Source organism: Ailuropoda melanoleuca, chromosome 1, assembly GCF_002007445.2.
Source record: "Ailuropoda melanoleuca isolate Jingjing chromosome 1, ASM200744v2, whole genome shotgun sequence".
Lineage (NCBI taxonomy): Eukaryota > Metazoa > Chordata > Mammalia > Carnivora > Ursidae > Ailuropoda > Ailuropoda melanoleuca.
Genome location: NC_048218.1, coordinates 108,923,545 through 108,949,809, shown reverse-complemented (window position 1 = coordinate 108,949,809; position 26,265 = coordinate 108,923,545). Strand labels below are relative to the sequence as shown.

At 37.9% G+C, this 26,265-nt stretch overlaps 1 protein-coding gene across 4 annotated transcripts in view; it reads left to right on the top strand.

Moving 5' to 3' along the window:
- Positions 1-7,213: 7,213 nt before the first annotated feature.
- Positions 7,214-26,265, top strand: part of TSC22D2 (TSC22 domain family member 2) — a 53,346-nt gene continuing 34,294 nt past the window's right edge. Inside the window, exons 1-2 of one of the 4 annotated variants that reach the window (XR_004626631.1) lie at positions 7,214-10,297; positions 12,036-12,141. Coding sequence is in view for 2 of the 4 variants with exons in the window: in XM_034664752.1 (XP_034520643.1) it covers positions 8,322-10,297; positions 21,303-21,374 (2,048 nt within the window). In the remaining 2 variants the exon portion in view is untranslated. Of the gene's footprint in view, positions 10,298-12,035; positions 12,142-21,302; positions 21,375-26,265 lie in introns of all 4 variants that reach the window. The other 3 variants (XM_034664752.1, XR_004626632.1, XM_034664758.1) reach the window with 3 other exon arrangements.

The following is a 26,265-nucleotide window of genomic DNA, read 5'->3' as shown; positions in this document are numbered from 1 at the left end:
TTTTTTTAAAGATTGTATTTATTCATTTGACAGAGAGAGAGACAGCCAGCGAGAGAGGAAACACAAGCAGGGGGAGTGGGAGAGGAAGAAGCAGGCCCCCAGCGGAAGAGCCTGACGTGGGGATCGATCCCAGAACTCCAGGATCACACCCTGAGCCGAAGGCAGATGCTTAATGACTGAGCCACCCAGGTGCCCCTATCTATGTATATTTTTATCTCATTGGAAAAATGAGGTTCAGCCCTGAGCCTCCCTAAAATTAGCTCAACTTGTTAGAAGTTCTCTGTCAGGTGGTTCTATCACACTTATCTAATAATTACCTTTAAACAAAATGCTTTCTTTTTTGCTGTTGTTCAGAGTTGGGTTTTTGGGGTTTTTTTTAAGTGGGGCATTTCAAGTTCTTCAGTAATCAAAATCACTGACTTTAAGTTAGTTAAGGTTTTACTGAGAAAAAGACTTCCCTCTTACTAGGTATTTAATGAGCTGTTGTGCCACAAAGTTGTTAAATCTCTATATAAAAAATGTCAGAGATTGTTAAATATTTCTACCAGTTTGGTATGACACAAACAATTATTGCCATATAAAAAGAAACTTATCTTTGACTATTTTTTAATAGATCTTTCTGAACATAGTACACAACATATTCTAAACTATGAGAGGTTAAGAAAACAGAGAGGTTTCTTTTTAAATGCAAATTAGATCATGTTAATCATCTGCTTGTAACCCTCCTGTGGCTTCCCATTACGTTTAAAATGAACTACAAGTTCCTTCACTTGGCCAACAAGGTCCATAAGATCTGGTGCTTGCCTACTTCTCGGATGCAGTGCCCTCCCCACAACACACTGGTTTCCACCACAGGGCCAGTGTCCTGTACCTGCCTCTCTTTCTCAAATGCTGGCTATTGAAAAAGAGCCTACCTGCCAGACACCTAAGATGCCCTTGCCCCCACCTTCCATTGTTGTTTTGCTTCTTCTTAACACATGAATCTTTGAAATTACCACATTATTCATTTATTTTTCTAGTATCTGTTCCTGTACTAAAATATAAGACCGAGTTGAACAAAGACTTTACTTTTCTTGTCTAGTTCACAACTGTTCCCCATGCCTAGCAAAGAGGCCAGCACATAGTAGTCTTCTAAATATATGTTAGATGAAGGAACAAGGAGATACTTGGGGCTGTTTGTTCAGAACATAAGCTTGGGGGCGCCTGGGTGGCGTAGTCCTTAAGCGTCTACCTTCCGCTCAGGGCGTGATCCCGGCGTTCTGGGATCAAGTCCCACATCGGGCTCCTCTGCTGGGAGCCTGCTTCTTCCTCTCCTACTCCCCCTGCTTGTGTTCCCTCTCTCGCTGGCTGTCTCTGTCAAATAAATAAATAAAATCTTTAAAAAAAAAGAACATAAGCTTGATTTTACTAGGAGAAATTTTTTCTTTTATCAAAATAAAATACTGCAAATGAAATACTAATAAGCAAAATTATTTTAAACAAGTAGTTAAGCTTAAAGAAACTCAATGGAGAATACGTGGAAATATGAATGAATCATTATCATATAATTTATCTTTCTTTAAAATATGCGTTTTTGTGAAAGGGTTGATCTTCTTTCCTTAAAGGGTAGAACCCCGGTATTGATGGAGAACCTGTAAAGCAAGAATGAATGAAATATTTATAAACTAAAAATCTAGAAATATATCAGCTACTGAATAAGCACACGCAATATCCAAAAAATTAGCATCAAAATCCAGAAGAAATGAGGTGAGGATGGAAAAAATACTCTATTTGAAGATGAACATATATTTTTATTTAGTCAATTTAGTTAAAAAGAGGTAAATGTCACAGAATGGTGTCATGATAATACTGTTTGATTATTCCTTAGATATTTGAAGGCCAAAACTGCAATGGCCGTATGGTTAGCATTTCACCTTGATTTTGAATTTTCCCCCATTTCCTTATTTCTTACTAGCCTCCTTCTTCTCCAAAGATCCCAGGTTACAGATGGGGTAGAGGAATGAAAATTAATTTGCAGAGAAGCAGCTCATTACATGACCATTTTAAGTAACACCCAAATCCTTGTGCAAACATGGATCACAGGTTGAGTTTTTAATAAGTATGAATGCTGCAAAGTAGGATTTCAAGTATTCTAAAGTTAAATACTAAAAGTGTTTTGTTATTTTGGAATTAAACTATAACTGCTAATACAAAATAGTCAAGAGCTAGTTATTTTGGAATTAAACTATAACTGCTAATACAAAATAGTCAAGATTATATTTGTGCCTGTCAACCATTGGTTCCTATGAATTTAAATTAGTACAATCAGCCAGGTCAGAATAACCATGATTATCAGTCAACACTTAGACCATGCTTCATGTCTACATACAGTTCATTCAAGTTTCTACACTCAAACACATTTTTTTGAACTTCATAAGCCGATAATAGTAACATACAGAATGAACTATATCCTAGAAGTCTAGAAATTGGCAATGTCTTTCAATGTTCTTTTGTGTGTGTTAAAGTTACAACTTAGAATTACAGGTATACTACCACTTGAAGCAATACATAATTACACTGTGCTTACACCAAATTCACATACACAAGAAAGGCAGAATAGATGGTGATGATTCATCTTACCAAAGGATATCCCATTAAATGTCTTTAAATAACTACCTCATCTATAACAATATGGCTTCTTCATAAAATCGTGTATACATAGTAACTTTTTAAAATATTTTTATTTTATTTATTTTTAAAGATTTATTTGAGAGAGAGAGACAGAGAGATGGGGGGGAGGGGTGCAAGTTGGAGGAGGGGCAGAGAGAGAAAATCCTCAAACAGACTCCCTGCTAAGGGCAGAGTGGGACTTGGGGCTCCCTCTCACAACCCATGAGATCATGACCTGAGCCAAAACCAAGAGTTGGACACTTAACCAAGCGAGGTACCCAGGAACCCCTATTTTATTTGACTTTTTAAAAAGTAATCTCTACATCCATCATGGGGCTCAAACTTACAATCTTGAGATCAAGAGTTGCATGCTCTACCCACTAAGCCAGCCAGGCACCCCAAGGAACTTTCTTTTTTAATTAACAAATGACATTGAAAATATTACTGCCAATAGTATCACATTGAGTTACCATCTTTTCTTCCAAAGACACCAAAACACTGTTATATGTGTTATCTTTTTCTTTCTACTCTCTCAGTAGGATTGGTAGTTTTAACATCTCATCACCAAAATGTTGCTTCTTTTTAGTGATGGGAAATTGAGGGATTAACAGACTTGTCAACAGTCACAAAAAAAGTTTACAACAAAATTGAAGCTTACTCTTGATCTCAAGTTTTCTCCAATTAGGCAATGTAGATTTATTTAATTTTATCCCAACTGGTCACAAACAATGTATATATATATTTAAAGGTAATATAATTACTGATCAATTTTCTACTGAAGTTGCCCTACATTGCAGCATTAAGCTAGATTTCAGAACAACATAATATTTTAGATTCTAAATTAAGTGCCGTAACAGAAGAAAACAGACTTTAATAGGACATTATATTTATTATTAGTTCAAAATGCACTATTTTCTTCCATCAGATTACTACATTTTGCTTGAACTTCAAACATCTTTGGGGCTTAAGGGAATCTTCGCTATTAAAAAAGATACTATTGTTTCACAGTATATCAAACTTTATAAAACTAATAGAACTTTCCTTAAATGTGACAATTTTACACACTTCATTCACTCTCAAGGAATGAAAAGATTGTGCATCTCAATCAGATTATGTTTTCTTTCATAAAAGTATTTATGGAATTTCACTAGGCTTAGTCTTCTTTCATTTTTTTTATTGTTGTTATTTTTATTGTTGTTATTGTTTTGTTTTTGTTATTTGCTTTTCAGATAATATTACACAATGGCCTCACTGCAAGGGGTTATTAGTAAGATATGGTTCCAGAAATGGAACCCCAGGAAAATCACAGTAATAAATCAAGAGCTACTTGTCTAGGCAACTGATACTTATTTCTAGCAAATGCTTTTGGAAACTGAAAACTAGTCCTCCATTTTATTTTTATTTTTTTTAAAGATTTTATTTATTTATTTGACAGAGAGACAGCCAGCAAGAGAGGGAACACAAGCAGGGGGAGTGGGAGAGGAAGAAGCAGGCTCCCAGCGGAGGAGCCCAATGTGGGGCTCGATCCCAGAACACCAGGATCATGCCCTGAGCCAAAGGAAGACGCTTAATGACTGAGCTACCCAGGCACCCCCCATTTTATATTTATCTAACAATTTGGTGATAAAAACATAGAAAGCAAACATAAGCTATTTCTAAATCCCAGAAAAAGTTGTTGGCTAGGATACAGGCTGTCCAATTCTTAATGCACACAGGGAGGGCTCAATAAATGTCACTGACAGATAGTATTAACGCTTAAGGACCACTTCTCTTGGCTAGGTAGTTGCTTCATGTCCTGAAAATACATGTTTTTTTTTTTTTCCTCTATCCCAGAGTATTGAGATAACATACTATTACTATTTTAAATGTATTATGAATTTGTTGAAAAAATAAAAAAGGTTTTCTTGAGTATCTACAGTTCACATTCCAGGATCTTGTGACTATGAAACAATTTACCATCTGGTACTGATATGGTTAGATAATAACCTAGTAGAATCTGGAGCATGATACTCTGAAAAGATGAAATCTCGCTATAGTAGTTGTGGTGTTTCGCTTTGTTTGGTTTTGGTTTTCTTGGTCATCAGTGGAAACTGTCCTTAGTTTCTAAGTTGTTGCAATTATTTTTTTCTTTCCCCCTGCATTGTTCTTCCCAAACATACCTCCCATACATGGCTTTGAAGTAAGTCTTTGAGGGAAGTACCAGAAGTAGGACAGTCAAGTTGGGTGCTCTGGAGCAGTAATCAAGGATTCCCACATTTCCACATGTGGTTTTTGGGTGTAAGCATGGAGCCAGGATACTTGCATTAAGACCCCTGGTCTTGAAGTGTGGGACTCCAGAGATCTCTCCAGTTCCAGTGAGTTAGGCTACCATGTTACTTATTGTCAACTTTCCACACAGATACACAGAGCATATATACTGACTCGTACATCTGGTTTCCTATCATTTTAATTAGTTATGTGGAGGCTTTTAATCCTTTGCAGGCCAACCATGAATTACATAGTTGCGTAGTCTGATGACAGTTCTATGATTTTTTTTTCCTCTGTAAAATGGTTTCAAACCTGTTTGTGACAACCAGAATTTTTATCATTTCTTCATAGCAATTTTATGCAATAAATTCTCTACATTTCTAAGGAGCAAATGTATAAAAGAAGCCAGGGCCTTTAAGACTTTTGGAAAACTTACTTTCAAGAGAACTGTTTTATTCACACAGAAATCCTTAAGCATATAAATAAAACATTTTAACTTTACACATCTTATTTTAGGCCAAGATGTCTTTAACATCTTTAACCTCATTCTTACCAAAAATATAGCCCACTTACTGATCTCTTCTAAATTATGTTTGTCATTACTTTCATTTCATAATAAATCCTCAATGTGTTCTTTAAGGAGAAATCATTTTACAGATTACTTTAGATTTTTTAAGTGTGTGATTTAAGATTATCATAACAAGTAATCAATAAATTTATGTAATAATATAATGAGACGAGCAGGCATCCAATACTTATTTTTCCAAAATTGATCACCATTTTTAACAATATGGTAAATCAATCCAAAGTTAAATTAAGCTCTCATAAGTTTATATTGGATTTAACCAGTTGATCTAACTTATTATAAATGGAAAATATCTCTAACAATTACTGAAATTACAGATTTAGAAATGAAACATTCCATTAGCTATCTCGGCCACAATAGCAGCATAATGTTACACTTTGTTCCTTTACTCTCTCCCATCTTCTTAAGAAACAGGGATGTTATTATGTGGTCTTATTTCTACATCCTGACCTCGTTCACTTGGGTTTGGAGGACATGGTTTCTAAGGTTAAAAGACATGTGTCTGTATGTTATTTTCATCTAAGGACCTAAAAATTTTCTGTAAACTGTCATTTTCAAAATATCCTTTGGCATAAAAAGTATTTCTACTCTTCAAAGTTTAGAGAACTGAGTATAGCGATTAACTGATTTACGTAAGTCATAATGATATGACTGCTAAAGCTGTGATATGAAATCTTGATTCCGCCCCCCCCACCCCCCGGCAAGATTTCTTAGATTTTACTTAAATGATGTATTAGTGTGTCAAAGTTCAAGAGCCACCTCCTTCATTTTTTTTAACTGCTTAAAAGAATGGCCTTCCCACTTTCTTTTGCTAGAAAGTAGCTAAAAGATGATAAAATATCCAGTACTTTATAGCTGCTCTCTGTACTAGGAGAGCAAAGGGTGCTTTCTGACTTGTTCTGGTTGTTCATGGCCCAGTTCAAACCATGTAACACTCTGGCTCCAACTAAGAGTTCTAGAATAAACAAAAGAGAGAACTGTAACTTTTTCACGCAGTAGGTTCTGCATTTATGGAGCCCATAAGCTGATTTCGTGCTGAAAGTAAAAACAGTCTCAAGAGTTTAAATGAACTCTTTGATGCTGAAATCACAGCAAATTCAGGAAAATTAGGGATATGTTGGTAACCTCTAATCTTTTTTTTAAACTGACCTCACCCTGGGCAAGTAACCATCTCCTGATGCCATTGTTGGAGAGAGAATTTCTGGATGAAAGATCAGTTTTCTGACTCAATCTGGCTTGCTATTCTTGGTTATTCATCCCCATTTCTCTCAACATTTCACTCCTCTGACTACAGTGGTCAACATTTATTTTCAGAAGACTTTTTTAAGTGATTCGGTTCCTCCATTGGTCTCCCTCTGTATCCTGACTAAATCTCCCTAACCCCCATTTCTATTGCCCTTGTTTCTCTAAGATTTTGCTAAACATTAGACACAGCACATGACCTCCATCCAGTCTTCCAGCGTCTCGGAACAAAACCGATTGGCGCGGTTGTAAGCTTCTCTAGGCTTGGAATTGAAGAGTCTTCAGCACTTCAATTCTTAACGACCTACAGCGTAAATTTTAAATTTAAAAAATTTTAAATTAAAAAAAAAAAACCGCTCCCCTTTTTTAACCTTTAGTCCCGCCCACCGCCTCCCCCCTCAAGCCTCCACGCGAAACTGCAGGAAACCGGAGGGGGCGGGGCGGTGACGTCACGACGCCGGTGCGTCACGGAACGGCGGCGGCTGCGGCGCTGGCGGCGGCTGCGGCAGCGGCGGCATTTTAGTCGACAGCGGCGGCGGCAGCGGGGCTGCTGCTTCTCCCAGCATCCCTGGCGCGGCCATTTCAGCCCCATCTTGGCCGAGGGGAGGGAGCTGCAGTCGCCGCTTCAGCAGTTTGAATTTCAGTTTCTCCAGGGTCTGCGAACCGGGCGCACCGAGGAGGAGCCGAAAAAGCTACCACCGCTACCTCACACAGCCGGAGCGCCTCCGCTCGCCGGCCAGCCGGCCGCAGTCGCCACCACCGCCGCCGCCCCTCACTCTTCTCAGGAGCCGCGAGGGGAGGCCGAGACCGTCGCTGCCGCCGCCCGCCCGCGGGGTGGCTCCCCCTGTAAGGGGAGGACCGAGCCGGCTTTCCCCTCCCCCGGAGCGGGTTTCCGCCAGAGACAGTCGACATGTCCCTGGGGCTGAGCTCCGGCTAAAGCCGGGGAGGGGGCCGCCCGCCCGCGCCGAAGCTCCGTCGCCCGCCCGCCCGCGGACCTTCAGCCAGTCCCAGCCCGCGGCTCCTGGCTGAATCAGGAATCCCCGGCTCCAGAGTCGCCACTCCTTCCCCTTCTTTCCTCAGCGTCCGGAGCCCAGAGCTGACGCCGGCACTGGCCTGAGGAGCCTGAGCGGGGCAGCACCGCCCCTCACGCCGCCGCCGCCTCCTCCTCCCCTTCGCCCTCCCACTCCCACCCCCAGCCAAGGCCTGCTGACCGCGCCGAGCGCCGAGCTGGACTGACCACGGCGGCCCCGGAGACGGGAGGAGGAAGCAGGCGGCCCGCCCCTGGTATCGCGCTCGCGCCGCCGCTGAGGGGATTGAATTGAGGCGCCGCGGCTGCGGGAGGCGAAAGGAAGGAGGAGCCGCCGCGCGAGTGCGACGGGGGCAGAGCCGTAGAGATCGACTCAGAAGGAAACGGGGAGGAGGATGTCTCACAGAGCGGCCAGCGTCCGGATCAGCCAGTGACTCTTAACAGCGGCGGGCCTCAGACCCCAGCGCGGACTCGGACTTTGTCTTTGGGGGCCGCTGCTCTGCCCTTCCTGGTTTCCGGCAAGATCTCAGAGGAGCCGGCGTGCCTCTCTGCCCTCCAGCCTTCCTCACCATGTCCAAAATGCCGGCCAAGAAGAAGAGCTGCTTCCAAATCACTAGTGTCACCACGGCCCAGGTGGCCACTAGCATCACCGAGGACACTGAGAGCCTGGACGACCCGGACGAGTCACGTACAGAGGACGTCTCTTCCGAGATATTCGACGTTTCTCGGGCCACGGATTATGGCCCTGAGGAGGTCTGCGAGCGCAGCTCCTCCGAAGAGACGCTCAACAATGTTGGGGATGCAGAGACTCCCGGGACCGTCTCCCCAAACCTTCTCCTGGACGGGCAGCTGGCGGCCGCGGCGGCTGCTCCCGCCAACGGAGGAGGAGCCGTTTCGGCCCGGAGCGTGGCTGGGGCGCTGGCCAGTACCCTGGCGGCGGCCGCCACCTCGGCCCCTTCCTCGGGAGCACCCGGCGCCCCCCCGGTCGCGGGCTCGTCTGCCGGGCCAGGGACCGCAGCCCCATCACAGCCCCCCACCACTTGTAGTTCCCGTTTTCGCGTGATCAAGCTGGACCACGGGAGCGGGGAGCCCTACCGCCGCGGCCGATGGACGTGTATGGAATACTATGAGCGGGATTCAGACAGCAGCGTCCTGACCAGGTCCGGGGATTGCATTAGGCACAGCAATACTTTTGACCAGACTGCGGAGCGGGACAGCGGCCTGGGCGCCACCGGAGGGTCGGTGGTGGTGGTGGTGGCCTCCATGCAGGGGGCGCACGGGCCCGACTCGGGAACTGACAGTTCCTTGACTGCTGTGTCACAGCTACCCCCGTCGGAGAAAATGAGCCAGCCCGCCCCGGCCCAGCCGCAGAGTTTTGGCGTTGGGCAGCCACAGCCACCGCCGCCCGTAGGTGGGGCTGTGGTTCAAAGCGCGGCTCCAGTGCCGCCGTTCCCGGCAGCGGCGGCCGGGCCGCAGCAAATGATGGCAGCCCCGCAGCCAAGTCAGCTCCAGGGAACCGGCCCCGGCGTCCTCCCGCAGGGGCCCAATGGACAGGGGCTGCCGCTGACGAATGTAACCCTGACGCAGCCGGGTGTGCCCCTGCCGCAGCAGCCGGGCCCGGCCGTCGGCGCTCCTGCGACGCAGCAGCCCCAGCCGTTCGCGTACCCCCAGCCTCAGCTACCGCCTGGGCATTTGCTGCCAGTCCAGCCCGCGGGTCAGAGTGAGTACCTACAGCAGCACGTGGCCGGCCTGCAGCCGCCAAGCCCCGCGCAGCCCTCGTCCACCGGCGCCGCTGCGAGCCTCGCCACGGCTGCCAGCCTTCCAATGGGCACCGGCCAGAATGCCTCTTCGGTGGGTGCGCAGATAATGGGCGTGTCTTCGTTGCCCAGTGAAGCTGTGGCCCCAGGGCCGGGACCCGCGCCAGGCGGACAGACTGCTCCTGGTCAGCCGGCCGGAGTGCCCCTGGCTGCTGTGGGATGCGCCGTGCCGCCAGGCCTGGTTCCCCCTGGGACCGGGCAGCCCCAGTCCGTGCCTCCGCCGCAGATGGGTGGCAGTGGTGCGCCGTCAGCATTGCCTGGCGGCCCCCACGCCATACTGCCCGGAGTTCCAAACGTGCCTGCAGCCGTGCCCGCTCCAAGCGTGCCTAGTGTGTCTACCACCTCTGTTACTATGCCAAATGTACCCGCGCCTCTGGTCCAGTCGCAGCAGCTGAGCAGCCATACGCCAGTCAGCAGGAGCAGCAGCATAATCCAGCATGTTGGGCTGCCCTTAGCGCAAGGCACACCCAGTGCACCAACAAGTCTACCACAGTCTGACCTAAGCCAGTTTCAGACTCAGACCCAACCTTCAGTCGGGCAAGTTGACGATACTAGAAGAAAATCAGAACCCCTACCTCAACCACCACTTTCTCTCATTGCTGAAAATAAGCCTGTTGTGAAGCCGCCTGTTGCAGATGCCCTGGCAAACCCCCTTCAGTTAACACCTATGAACAGTCTGGCCACCTCTGTATTCAGCATAGCTATTCCTGTTGATGGTGATGAAGACAGGTATGGAAATCTTACTTAAATTTTTGGTAGGAATGCTTGACCAAACATTGTAGTTTAGAATGCAATTTAAGAGTTCTTTTTTCACTTCGAGGCCCTTAGCATTTTTAAGTATAAAAATTATTTTGTGTTTAGTAAGATTGGTTTGTCAATTCTTGAAAAGGCATTAGATTGCTAATGTAAAGGTGTAATAGAGAATTGGTCTTGTCACAGTCATTTAAAAGCACTGAATTGGATAAGGACACATTTGTTCATTCAGAAAAGTTGGATTTAGGCTTAATTCTCTATATTTAGTAACTAGTAGATATGCCCCTAGGATTGTCCTTTTCTTAGGTAACAATACCACTTGAACACTTATGGCAGAGAGTTTTGTCAGTGTGAGTTTGGAGACTAAGATATAAAATTAGAAGTTTTCCATTCTGGAAAACCAGAGGTCCTCTAGTAGGGAAAGATCCATGTAAGGAATCTCCTCCAGTGTATCTGGAAAAGCTGGAGAGAGAATGGTGAAATGTCAAGTCTGGCTTTGAAGATCATATCATCCTCCAGCCTTTTAAATAAAAGAACATAGAAGGTCAGGAGGCTTCCCAGTAACTTTGTTAAGATCCTTTTTTTTTTTTTAAGTAAAAAAAAAAGTGTGTTGGAAAGATGTTATCTTCCATCAGTTTTTTTTTTTAACTATAGAAAGGGAGGTATGAAATAAAACTTTGACAGTAGTAAAATCTAGTTCTTGAAATTAAAGTAATTTTATAGTAAAAGTGTTAACAGTTATCATTTGGCTCCCTTTATTTAAGGGATGCTTTTTTAATGGTTTAAGTGAAAATTGGTGTATTGCCATACCAATTCTACAACAGCCGATGTTTGGTTATGGTTCAGCGAAGCTTTTAAGTGGTTTTCAGGAAATGTCAAAGGAAAATTTGACATATATTGCAAATTTTTAAAAACCAACTTGTTACAAAGCTTTAAAATTACATTTAAAAAATTACAGAGAAAGTTTCAGGTACTTTACAGTTAGGCATTTATTTGCTGGGGTTTTTGTTTTGAGCGAGGTTAATTTCAGATGTGTTAAAAGATGTTTTTATGGATTTCTAGAATAATTGGTACATAGAACAATGAGATCTGTTAAAGCTTTTTCTTCTGTTTCTTCTGAGTTCCTTCACATTCTTAACTTTTCATTTCTAATTAGCCTTGTATTTTTGTTATACTTTCTATTGGTTTGAAAGTGCTCACCGAAATCATCTTCTCTGCTTTTTGTAATTCAAAGTTCATCTTTTTTTGTAGGTGACTTGCTTGTTGGGAGTCTTTCTTCCATTTGAGAACTCTTAGAGAATACCACATGTCCTTAAGTGAGCTCAGCTAGCTAGTCATTGAGAAATTTTATATGGACGGGACTACCAAGTAAAGAAACTGATTCCACAAGCCATTCAGAAAAATCCCTCTTTACATCTCCCATATTTCAGTTTTCACACATAGGGGCACACCTGAAATGCAGATTGAGTTTATTTGTTCACCTTTTGTAAGAGGCAACAGGTATCTTCCCTTTTCTAGCTGCCCAAAGCCAATTTTTTTCTGGTCGGTTGGTAAATAACCATTTGCTTGCCTCTCTGTTCCTGTTGTACGAACATTGCCTCCATATCTCAAGAAATGATGAGTGGTTTCCCAAACCACACCCCCCTTCTTGTAAAACACATGCATATCCATGAATGAAAAATGTATTTTTCTCTCCTCTTCACACCTCTCTCAGTTTACAGCATATGCAGTTACATTCCCCAGAACTTTTTAAGATGATGATGTGGCATGAAGCAGAGAGATCTGTTGACAAATGGAAGCTCTGGGATGTATTCTTTAGGGTATGACTGACTTCAAATATGCAATTATTTATCCTCTTACTTTATTAAAAGTGTTAATAATTTAAGAATTTTATTTCGGAAGGTGAATGAGCTGCAGATACTACCGTATCTGTTCTTATCAATTGGCAGTAGTTAATCCAGTGCAGGGGTTTTGATGTATGTGGATCAAAAATGTCCTATATTAAATATATGCTACTTCCCCCCCCACCCAGTCTTTTAAAAATCTGCATTACTTATCAAATGTGCATTTCTAATTTTTGTTGTAGTCTTTCATTGGTTTTTAATTTAACATGCTAGTTTTCAAGATGTAATCTTACACATTTGACTATTTTGTCAGTGGACCAACACACCTGGTGAAGGAATAAATCCATTAAGTAGAAATAGTTTTTTGGTTTTTTGGTTTTAGTGGAAAGCCTTTGTAAAAGAGGGCATTTTAAATTGTATGCTTGAAATTAAATAACATGGTTTTTCTAGGCATATGTTTAAATTACGGAGATGACTGTTTCTGAGGAAAGTGTACCAACAAAAATAATTTTAATATGGTGATTTGGGGTTGCCTTCTTAAAATCTGCATATAATTTTAGTTGCAGTCATTCAAATGCAAAATAAAACGGAATGAGAAGTTTTGAATAATTATGACTTTAACTTTGTGAATAGGTTGACAAATTTCAGATCTTAAAAATTTGTAAACAGCTTTTTTTTAAAAGTTAATACGTTAGTAAACATACTCTAGTTCTTTGAGAAAAGGAAGGAAAATGGAAGATTAACAAAAATGAATGAGGTTCTTTAGTTTGATATATTGAAAACTTTATCTTGTGATTTTGGCTCCATTACAAGGCTTCATTTTGAGACTTATTTTTTAAAAAGAAGACTTATATATTAATACATTTTAGTAATATACCTTTTAAAGGGCTGACGGTTGTATATAGAAAGCCAGAAAATGTTTTAAAGTTCAGTTAGCACTGCCTGTTGACTCTATATTATTAATTGCCATAAAGTTTATATATTCTAGCCTTTCTCACTGGAAAGGCTTATAGTCAGTTGTTGATTCTTCAAACTGATTTTGTGTAAACTGCAGAATATAATAATGGCTGAAAATATAGTTCATAAAAAACCACTTTTAAATGCAAGTTACAAAACTTGTTTGAATTACCGACATACTTAACAGACTCCTTTTTGGTAAATGGGGAGAGGTGCAAAATATTACTGGCCCTTTTGGTAAGGGAACACAGTACAGATCGTTTTCCACAGATAGCTGACCAATGTGAACTCAGTAGGCCACATTCCTGGAACTCTTTTATGAATGGCTGCAATTGTGAACTGTCAACTACAACCAAAAGATTGTTGAAAACCTGATTGTAAGGATCCCTTAGTGGCAGATATCTTTATATCTTGTTAATGGTTTTATTTGTGTAGTTTGCTAATGACCACTGATTAAGTATTATAAATTGTGAATGTTAAGTGGTGAATCCTGATATGTGCTATAAATATATAAATTTTGTTTGTACAATTATATATATGTGTGTGTATATATATAAAATATACTTCAGTCGTAAACATGGCTCTAAGTAAAGGAAATTATCACAGATATCCAGAAAGATTGATGGTCCAAAAGTGTATCAGTAGGAGTATGGCGCTTTTTTTTATTATTATTATTAACAATGACACATATATTGTTCAAAATTCTGTATGAACTAAATTCTATAGGCTGAACATTGGATAACCTTTAGTAAACATAAGAACTTATATGTGTGTGGGTAAGACACACTCTGTGTTAGTAACACTATTTTTTCCTTGTAGGGGAAGTGTAGGGTATCTTGAACTAAATTGCTATTATGAGAAGTCATTTTTTTATAGTACTGGTACTGTGGTGTATATGTTTTCTAGTTCCTGAGAATAAGGGATATTAATGTTATATTTTTATTATAATTATATATATATATATATATATATATATATATAAATATAATACTAGTATAATATTAATCTGTTCTTTGAGAATTCTGATAGCACCAGTTTGGAAATAGTAAAATGTGATACTGGATTTATGGATCTGGTACTTGCTATTTGGAATAGAGTTTAGTCTTCCTGTGCACCAGAAGAATTTGGAAGTAGTCATACGCTTTAGTGTTTTAGTAACAAAGAGCACCCCCAACAATCAGATGGTAAAGAAGCCAAAATTAGTGTCTTTACTGAGGAATGGTTGATAGGGGAATATAAAAAGATCTTGACTTTTCTTTCCTAAAATAGCAGAGGTTGGGGCCAGGGGTGGGGGGAGAGATAGAGAGTGATGGCAGATAACCAAGACACAAAAACAGAGTGAAATGACATGAAATATGGTCTCGGAAGGAATAGGAATGCTTGTTACTAGTGAAGAAAAGGCATCTAATTCCTTTTTTAAATAATTATTTTAGACCAGTATGTATTTCCTTTTTGAACAGATACTGTTTATTTCTTAATTGCATTACTCTTTAAATACTCTATAAGTATGATGAAGAGAGAGTTTATAAAAACAGATTTGTTTGGTTAAATGTAGCCTGAATGACGATGTTCCCTAAGTAATTTCTTATTAATGGGAAGAGCAGATTTTTAATAAAAAAAAAAAAAGTTAAAAGTTGACAGTATTTAAGGGGTATGTGTAGCAAAATTCCTGAATTGGAATAAATCCCTTAAGTTAGTTCTTTATACTAAACCAAGTGAAATTGTGATTTGAGGCTGCTCTTTTATATGGTAATAAAATTACTGTATCCACAAAGAATGTGCATACCTGAATCATTGGTATAATCTGGGTCTTTCCCACAGCAATTGTTGAACATACCAAATTACTCAATATTTGTTACATTCTTAATCTGGCATGGCTTAGTCCAAAAACCCCTCCATAAAGATTTAAGAACAGTAACCAATTCATATTATTCCTGTAGGAATGATCATTATGTGACTTTAATAATATATTTTAACGTATACATTTCAAATTTGGCTGGTAATATTAAGGATATATTATCTGCTTCTATCTCTAAAAAGTATGTTCATAATTTCTGCTTTTAAATCAAGCAAATTAAATTTCATCCATGCTTTTCTGGTTTGCTTACCTCTCAAATTTAAAGCCCAGACTTAGATTTCAGTATTTTTATTTCTTTCTACCCAACTAACATTTGTTAAAAAGAATGAACTCTCATTAAGTTGTACATTTATATGTGATAGTTACTGAAAATTCTGCAGATCACTGAATAATTTTAATAGTTTTCACCTAGGACATGGACTGTTAGTTCCTTGCTAATTGGAGTAAGCAAGACAAATAAGTGAAGTTTGAATGTTAAATTACTTAAAGCCTCCTTTCCCTATAAGCTTTCACTAAAATTTGCTGAAAGAATATTAATGTATAGAAGAAAAGCTATAATTAATGTGTCAATTATTGTAAATAATGCTGGTGTATTTTAAATGTTATTTTTTTAATGTGTTAGGCAATCCCTCTTCATTATTAAACAAGAAAATTGTTTAATCTTTGAATGAAAGATACCCAAAGCAAAGTTTTAAAACCAACTAATTTCTAAAGGAGAATTAGAAGTAAGTTTTACTAAATAGCTTTGTAAATTAATCTGAAACCCATCCTTGCTTCATATTTGGTCTTCCTAGCCTTTGAAAACAAAACAAAAAAGGAGAGGGAGGTTTTGGTCAAATAAAATTAGTAGTGTGCTAAATTATGTATTAGCATATCATATGAATGACCATTACAGACAGTGGAGTTGGACATGCCTGGGCTGAAATCCCAGCTCTGCTGCATACCTGAGGCATTTGACCTTCAGCTGGTTATTTAACCTTATAAGCCCCTTGCTTCGCCATATGAAAAATGGGGATAATACCTGTGTTGGAGAGTTTGAGAGGATTAAATGAGGTAAATTGTAATAACAGATAATTTGTAAACAGTCCATATATAATATATTATGTATGGCAAACATACATTACAGAAATATTAGTATTTCATTGTCACAAACTGTTCTCCCAGATTACACCTTAACATGCTATAAATCATACCAACGGTCTTCAGTTTTGATCTGAAAGTGTAATTTCATGGTGTATGGATGTAGTAAGAGAAAGGGAGACATAGTTTTAGGCCAGACAAGTCATAATGTTGTAAAACCGTGTAGCAGTTGGGTTCTAATCCTGGCTTTTCTGCCACTTAGTTTCTTTAGTTAAGTCTTTTAACTTCTCTCAGTTTACCTCATTGGTAAAGTTAGAATTTGAGACTTGGTCAGATTTTAAGGTTCCCTGTGTAGGACTCCATACATTTAGACACATTTCATAAGAGAGCTGCCAACTTTAACCTTCCTGCCACCAGACTATCATGTGACAAAACAAAACAAAAACTGAACCTTGCAGATACTCATCAAGTAGCTTGAATGCCCAAGAAAACATTTAAAGTGACAGTATGTCATTCATTCAACTTTCTTTGTGTTCTCTCAATAGTAAGGTCTGGGATACAGAAAAAAGACTGTTCTGCCCTCCCAAGATCTCAGATTACATGAAAATAATTATCAGATGTATGCTTTCATATACATTGTAGTCTGTGATGGAGTAAAATATAAGGTACTAATCGGAACAGTGTACGACATAAAGTCAGATTTGGTATGGGGAGGAAATAGACTGATTTCTGTTTAAAAATTTATTATCTCCATAGATAATACGTTTATACTAAATATACAAGAGTATAAACTGAAAGCCTCTCTGCACCTCTGTTCTCCAGCCACCCAGTTTCGGTCCTCATCATCAACCCATTATTACTTGTGCATTCTTTTGAAGCTAACTCTTGGACTGACTCTTAAAAGGGTGACTTAGGTTAGGTCACTGTTAAGAGAAAGGGATGATTTTCTGAGTAGAGGAGGATGGCAGTTTGTGTAACAGTGTGAAAGAATGAGATGTCAGATTTGGGAAATGATGTGATTAATTTGACAGGAAACAGTGAAGGGCTTAAATGTCATGGTGAGAAATTGAGATTTTTTTAATCAGAAGTTTATGGTTGCTGTTAAAGGTGTTTCTTGAAGCTTTTATTGTTAAGTAGTATGTATCTTGGAACCATTTCAGTACCCTTTTTAGTGATTATTGTATTTTTAATTAAAATCTTGCAATAAAGTTGTATAATAAGGAAATCCTGGGGGAGCTCTGAATCCCGGAAGTCAGGATTCTTATCCAGTGGAATTTACTAAATAGCTTGGTATACCTAGCTCTAAGTTTGAGTATTCTGTTTGCCTCAATATTACCTTAATAGCGATGAAATATTTGGTATATGTGAAGATACTCTACTAAAAGTTGATTTTTATATAGCATGATATGGAAACTGTAATCCTATATTAAACACAAACCAAGCTTAATTTTGTCAGGCCTTATGTGTGCATAATCTCATTTGAGCTTTTCAGCAACTGTAAGGAAGTGTTTCTCCCCTTTTTATGGATTAAGGAAACTGAGGCTTTGAGGATTTGAATCACACAGTTATTAAGTAACATAGCATATTTTCAGACTTAGGCCTTCCGACTCCAAAGCCAGTGCTCTCGGATATTTCCAGAGTTCGTTTTGTTTTATTAATTTGCTTACTATAAGATAGGAGGAAGGAAAAGCTGCTGTAGCTACTGATCTATTGTTGTAACCCTTTACCTAAAGGATATTTTTAATCATTTTAAATCCTTAGATGATAATGTTGGAGATGGTCCTCATTCCTCTGCTAATTGTGTTTCCTTGGTTTCTATTTAAGATCTCTAAAGTTGAGTTTTGATATAAGGGAAGAAAGTATTTTCTGAGTTTAGGGTTCATGTACCTCATCATTTAAGCTTCAGTAATTTTCATAGCTTAGTTTTGAGGTGTAGTATATGTATGTTTTTTCTGTTACAGTTACCCCACAAAGATAGTATCTTAGCAAAGCAGGTCGATATATGTACTTTCATGTACTTAGAAATTAATAGGACGGGTTATTTAGTGTATGAAGTCAGGAGGAAAAGGATATATTTTGTTAATTGGTTTTGAAAAATGTCCACAAATGGAAAAACAGCATTTTCATTTAGGTGTCTGAAATTCAGAATAAACCACACTTCAGTCTCCCTAAGAAGTGCTTTGTTGGCCTTAATATTTAGATTAATAGTTAACATTGACATCAAACATGTTATTAGAAAACGGGGGGCTTCAAATTTTATTTCTTGGGCATAAGAGAATTTATGGCCAAAATTGCATAAATTCAGTATTTCTTTCTAGTAAATTTTTAATAACGTCAGTTGTGACTTGGTGCCTTTTAGATTACATAGACTATATAACCTTGAAGTGATCTCCATTAACAGTGTTTTCTTTGGGCTATTAATTTCCTCAATTTTATGCCATTCCAAAACAGAAGTCTTTGATGATCAAGCTCTTCAGTATTTACAAATGGCTCTTTTGAAGTTCTTGATCAGCTAGATTTTATAGACTTCTTTAATCTATGCCTGTTAATCAATGTTTTGAGACTAATTGTTGCTATGTGCTAAAAATCCCTCAAGTTTATGGAAGACATCCCTGCTGAAGTAGTCGAGAAACCAAAAACGTCGTATTTTATAAGCCTGCCTAAATGTTTTTCCTTGGAATCTAGACTATTTAAATTTTTCTAGAGTACGTACATTGTATTACTCCATATGGCTTCTTCATTTTGAATGTATGTACAAAGTGATTCACTTCCAGCTTCTGCAAGCTAAGTGCATTTGTTCTGACATGTTCTAAAGACTTGAGGTCCATTTATAGTATTTTATTTCATAGGTTCCTTTTTTGCCCCAAGATGTACAACTAACTGCAGATAAAATGTTCTTTTTTCACTTCTACATTTGACTTATGAGAAACATTTCACTTTTAGAGTCTGTGCTGTGAAAATGCTGGAATCTCATAACTTAAGTCATAAGATTTCGTTTAAAACCTATTTATTTGGCATATGAATTTGATTGAAATTAAATGTGTGTATGTATTTTTCCAAAGTCAGGGGATCTGAAGTTTTTTTTTTTAAAGAATGTCATCCTTATAAATATATTGTAAATACTCTTTAATGAATTTTAAATGCCAGGCTTGCAGAATAACCTCCAGGTTTACTCTTTGTTGTTCTCTCGTATTTATTGCTTTCCTCTTTTAGTCACTCTGTTTTAAGTCCAAGGTCTCCAACAGACCTGTGAGAATAGCAAACTTGTCCCATATGGTCTTGGGTAAGCCTGGTTAAAAAAAAAAAAACAACAACAATCGAGTTTTCAGTTGTTCAGTTACTTTCATTTAAATCAGTAGACTGATTTCCAAATGCAGTGAAAAAAAGGGCCTGACAAATATACCTTAAGAGGATACAAGCTGTTAACAGTAGTTAGCAGCCTCTTAATCCTTGATATTAGCAGGTCTAATCAATATATTTGATTACCTTGGACTTAGTCTAGAGAAAACTAGAGAAAGGATTAAAAGCATAGAAAGGAGTTAAAGGAGGTAGAGCATACAAAGAGAAGTACATATACTGAGGATGCCAATTAATCAAATAGTTGCTTTGGTGACACTCTGGCATCTAGTGTCTGTCTGCCTTTCCTAATTTTGGATTATCTAAGAGGTACCCCAGTGGTTAAAATAAAAAATGCCTTTTAAAAAATGTAGTTTTAAAAAATTCAGTAGGTATTAAGACAATGAGAATCTGAATTTTGAAATCATGGAATTCTGTTGGGTATTTGTTTTGCTTGTTGATCACTGATATTTGATTGCTATTCCAGTAGAATTTGGAAATAGTTTTCTTATTGTACTAGTAATACTGTAGAGACTCTATTAAGGTACTTGTGAGGGTTTCAGAATTGCCATGTTGAATTTGAACTTCATTTTGGTGATAAAATAATAGCTATTATTTATTGACCATTAAATATATTTATTAAGAGTTTTATATATAGTCTTAGTTCCTTAACCACTCTGCAATGCTAGATCATAATATCACCATTTAACTGATAAAGAGACAGACCTGGAGAGGTTAAAATTGAACCCCACTATATGTTTAGCATAGTGGTTTAAGAGCATAAACTCTAGGACCAGATTGTTACCTACTAGCTCTATGACATCAGGCAAATTACTTCTTATCTGATCCGCTTCCTTATTGGTGAGATAGGAATAACAATAACACCTACCTCTTAGGGTTGTTGTAGAATTGCGTTAATAAATGTAAAACACTCAGAATAGTGTCTGGTATGTAATAAGTACTTATGTTCTTAGCTTGCTGTTATTCTGCTACAGTGTGGGTCAAGGATTTTAGAGGTAATGTGACAAGTTTTTGTTAGCTCCCTAATGTACAGTTTGGGATTGGGGAAACTATGGGAATATGTTGAGGTAGAGGGGGAGCTGTTAGCAGATTTGTCAAAGTTTAAGTAGCCCCCTAAGAAGCCGCTCCAGAGATGTGAGGTGAATCATACCCGCTGGGAGCTCACCAGGATGAGCTATGATTCTATGGTTATAGCCCTAGGGAATGTGTCTCCGGGGAATGGTAGAAAGAGATGGTGATTAAGGTGTGGGAGCTCTTACCCTTTAAAGGGGGGGCACGATACTAATGCCGAGAGATTAGAAAGCATCCATATAATTGTTGCACCATGTTTTGCCCTAATCCAGAGAAACCACACATAAATAAATGGATTATGAAGGTAGAAATCATGTCAAGTCCAACCCAGAAAAGGACTCAGTTGTTCATGGTCAAACTCAATCAAATAGATCCTGTTAAGAATTTTTATATTACAAAGGTGTAGCTTAATTTATTTTACATGAATACTGTACCCGGGAACAGCTTTGCTAAACTGCTAAATGTTTAGAGACTTATAAAGGCATCTGATACAGAGTAGTGTTGATTAGGCTATGAACTGGTCACATTCATATATGTCTAAACATATGCGCACACACATAATTGGATGCTCTTTTATTTGTATTACCCTTTCTTTTAGAACTGTGATCCTGAATTGTTGTCAGGGTCTGCTGGATTTCATCCAGTTTAATTTCTTTCAAAATGTTTTTAAGCAAGCTTATGTAGTGTTTTTTTTTCTTTTTATTAAAGCCATTACACTATATTAGAAATCTAAAATCTTCCATCTTTTTTTGAAAAGTAGTGATTTTACTGTACTTTCTCAACCTCATTTCCATTTGATTCTTGGATCTCACAGGAATCCTTCAACTGCTTTCTACCAAGCGTTCCATTTGAACACGTTTCAGGAATCAAAGAACCTCTGGGATAGGTATGAATACTTACATATGGAATGCATACATGCAAAAGTGTATGCATGAATTGCTTTGCACTGTACTGGTTTCTCATCATTAAATCTAAACTTTATATGTCATTTGGGGGGGGATCACGTGGTATCTAGCATGGGACAAAGCAGCAAAATAAACCAAAAGAGCAATCTATATTTTAAATAGAATATAAATATACTTCATTTTTTATTTCACTTTTAAGTATATTTACTTTTTTGAAGGACTTACATATTCTATTGAATTTTATTATATGAAATATCCACTTATCCTTTTATGTTTTAATGTAAAAATATAATCTGTAAAATAAACTACAGTAAGTTTACTTTTGTCCTATTTTATATGATTTCTCTGTGAACACCTTAGTATCTCAAAGCAAAATGTTACTTCATATTAAGAAATTGGAGAAGGGACAAGACCAAGGTATAAAAGTAGTAGTCATTGTTTAATCCTGTTGATCAACTTTAACATCGAGCTTGCTTGCTAGATTCCCTAGACTTGCCTGCATTACTGCTTTGTAAACTCCTAAAACAGTTTTTCTCATAGAAATGTTATATAAATTTTGTTTTTAAATTTTTAAAATATAGAATGAAGTCTGAAGAGTTCATTTATAGCAAAAGATAATTTGGTTTATCTTTCTGCTTAACACATTTTTTAAGTAGTATGTGCTCTGTTCAGTTATTTTGCTGAATATTTATTAGCGCTCCATCATTCTGTGTTTAATTAATAGAAAAGCACAAATGCTGTTTTAAAAATTCACACAAAGCTTTGTTAGAGTCTTTTAACTCTGCCTGGCAATGCATTTGTGTCCTCTGGCATAGTTTGGATACTACTCATGGACCTAACTCCCATCTCTTTCATTGGAAAAGAGTATTGCTAAGTGCATGTACCTGTCATGTTAAGACATGGTTTACATTGCCTATAAATGGTAACAGTCTTTTAATTCTTAGGCTTGATTTGTTTGTGTGTCACTCTAAAGAGATTTTCTAACAAAGTATTTTTTCAGTGATATGTTCCTTAACTGAAAATGTTTTAAAATAGTTACTTGTAGAGCAAGAAGTTCTAAAATTTATAGTACAGTGTTTATAATTTCAATTTTGAAATTGTTTAGCAGTATCAAAGTAAATTAAGACATAAATGTAAATTGTGGCATGAAGCAAACATGAATGCTCAGTCATTCAAATGGCTTCTCTGATGTAGCCAGGGTGAGTACTTTGGGTTGTACTTTATACTTTTCCATTAGAAAAAGGAAAAATAGCATTCTGTTGAGAAATGTAACAAGAATAGTTTTAGTCATGGTAATTTATTTCAGATAGCTAAGTTTTGTAAGCTACCATGATATCAGTATGAATAAGAGCTATTATTTTCATCAGAACAACGTACAAAGGTATGAGCTTTATTTTTTATAATTTTGACTTAACATTAAAAGTTTTCTTTTGTTTCATCATAAAACAACCACAGAAGTTGCCTATTCATCGTTTGTTGTTACAGCTAAATACTTCTTATCTGTTTTCTTTTTTAGATACAGAAATATTTAAGGTATCAGAAATGAGGCAAGTTGCTGTATCTGTAGTTTCTCATGGGTTGAAAGTATTTTCTCTGCTCTTCTCCTTGAAGTCTGTGTCCAGAGCCAAAGAAGTTAATAGTGTGTTAATAGTATGTTAATGCCAAACTGTACTCAGAATTTAAATTCTAGATCAGCCATTCTTCACTGCAGGTTGGATCTTTGGTACTAAAGTGACAGGTCCAACCCAGTAGTAGTGGCTTCCTTTTAACTTTGCAACCAGCTTATTAAATTTTCAATTGAGGGGCTCTAGCTCAGTTGGTGGAACATGGAGATCTCGGGGTTGTGAGTTTAAGCCCCATGTTGGGTTTAGAGATTACTTAAAATAAAACTTAAAAAAAATTATTTCAATTGATAAGAGCAGTCAGCTAGCTTTATTAATTCTAACTCTATGACCTCAGTTGGCAAATATCTGCAGACTTTTTAGTAGGTGTATTAGCAAATAAAGTATTATGGGAGTATACATTCTTTTTCATTGCAGATGGGGTTGAAGATTTATGTGTGTTAAGCTTTAAAAAATATTAAATATAACTTCTCCTGACCATATTTGTGTTAGATTTCACCAAATTGCCTTGTTCATTTTTTTACTATTATAAATTATGGATTTTTAAAACAACTTTATTAATTTGGCAAATAAGTATTTTGCAGGGGGTGATTCTATTAAACAGAACCATTCAGGAATTTAAGGGACTGTAAATCCCTTACAGTATCTACATAGTTTGAGGTATAAAATTGCTTATCAGTATTAACAGATACCATATTTCAGGCTCGTTTATGAAATCTTGGAATTCATTTTCAGTAGAGACAGCTTTGAAGCCCTGTGCCTTTTCATTAAACCTGCCCCAAATAGCTGAAGATCCTTGGTTTTGCCTTACTTGAAAGCCTGGAATCTTTTATTTTTTCCAGGATTCTTTTAGCAGAGTATCTTTTAATCAAAATACAAGTAATTAATATACCTTTCCTCACATCGACTCAGAGTTCCCTAATGGCCCCTTTGTTTCCTTCTCTATTTAAATTAGAATTAGCAAATTGAGAAGCTTTTCACCCATTGGCCTCTGCCTGTATTTGGAAATTCTTTTTCCATTGATAGCCAATGCTTTATTCAGTTATTGTACTGAAGTTTAAGCTACTGTCAATCCTTTCTTTCCCTTTTCCTGTAGGTGCTATCATTGTTCTCTGTCTTCCCCATTTGTCATTTGCAGAGTACTCGGGGAATCAAGCTGAAACCATTGCCAAATATAAGGACAATTGATACTGGCAGCTCAAAAATAATACAGCCCTTTCTTAGGAAGTGCAGAATGTTTGCATCGACTGTTTATTAAAATGAATAATGTAGTTTCCGTAATTAGCTTTCTGGAGATATCTTACTATAGGGATACTTAGTGATATTCCAGCCTACTGGCATTTCAGAATAGTAACTTTAAATTTTGACTGTCTACTTTTCTTCTTTAAAGAACACTTCAGAACTTAATTATTGGCATTGCTTTGTTACATTGACAAAATTAGTTTAGAAACTTCGTTTACTGATCACTGGGGGAACAGGCTCTTGTTGGGAGTCCTTTGCGAAAAAGCTGAGGGTAAGAATTTATAGCAAACAAATTTACCCTCTGGTATATATCAGGTCAGTAAGGTAAAGGAGCACTAGGGAGGAAGAAACTTTTGCTCAGGTAGACTAAAGGAGGAAATCAGATAGCTTGTCAGGATATAAACTTCACTGATAAACACATACAGTCTTTCTGCCTTAATAAAGAAAATGCATAGATGTAGTTAACAGATGAGAGTAACATTTGCTGGGTGCACTATCCCCAGGAGTTGGCTTGTCCTTCCTTATGATAGCACCAATATTTAAAGAGAAATGAATAAGGAAAGTAATAGTGGCCACGTGGGTTATTAACTTAAAATGAATGCCCGAGTTTATGGTCTTTTTACTACTTACCTGATTTCAGTTAAATTGTTTTGTCTTTTATAGTGATTATTCACTTACGTCTATTTACACCTAGTTTAAAAATTATTGGATTTTAAAAAGTTCTTGTTTAAATCAAGTATTTTGTGTTAGAAAACAGGTATTCACTATCATTGTTTTTATGAGATTTCATTTTTGAAGTTAAGAGTAAATCAGAAATAAGCTGCTTGTATGAGATAATTTGTTTTGTTTTATTCATTCTCCAAGAAGCTTGGGTACATCATTAACACCCACCAGTACTTGCTAACCCACATGGTAAAACTCAGGTTTCAGAATTTAGCTAATCTTAGTTTTTGAATGCTCAGTAATAAGACTTTAAAAATCTTTTTATTAAAGTATAATTTGTATCAGAAAGGTATACCATTCATAAATGTACAGCTCAAACTGAACGTACCTATGTAACCAGGAACCCAGATGAAGACACAAAATATTGTAAGCTCCTTATTTTGTGTCTGTGTTCTTTCACCCAATGTTTGAGATTCAACTATATGGCTCTGCACAGTCATAGATCTGAACTATAGTTGATGTGAACAATGTGGGGGTTAAGGGCACTGACACCACCCATCCCCCTACACAGTTGAAAATCCAAGTACAACTTTTGATTCCCCCAAAACTTAACTGCTTATAGCCTACCGTTGACTGGAAGCTTTACTAATAAAATAAGCAATCCATTAACACATATTTTGTATATGTATTATATATTGTATTCTTACAAATTAAGCTAGAGAAAAGAAAATTTACTAAAATCACAAGAGAAAATACATTTTAGTACTGTAAAAAATTCATGCATGTTGAATCACTCTGTTGACTATGTTTACACATGAAACTAAATAACATGTCAACTGTACATCAGTGAAGATAAATAAAATCCTTATTTATCTGTACCTGTGCAGTTCAAACCCATGTTATTAAAGGGTCAACAGTACATAATTTTGAAGAATCACCATAGTGAGTTACTCGTTGGGAGACTGTTACTAGTCAAATATTCTCTCCTTATTAGGTAGATGTTCTCTACTTATTAGAAGTGCCTTGAGGATATGAACCTGAACTATTTTGTAAATACCCCAAATATATTCTCTAATAATTTGTACTTAGGACTTACATAATTTATTATGTGATTACATTCGGCCTATTTCAGTTACCGATACCCAGTAGAGGATAATCAGACATGAAATTAGAGGACAAAGTTTTAGTGACCTGTCAAATTTTAGGACTGGATCTCAGATTTATATAAAAACCTAAGGACATGCTAATAAAATGTTCAGACTTTAAAACAGGAAGTTTTAGCTATTATTGGTTGTTAGCATTTATAAATTTAACAGTCTGAAACGTGAAGAAATTGAGGAATTGA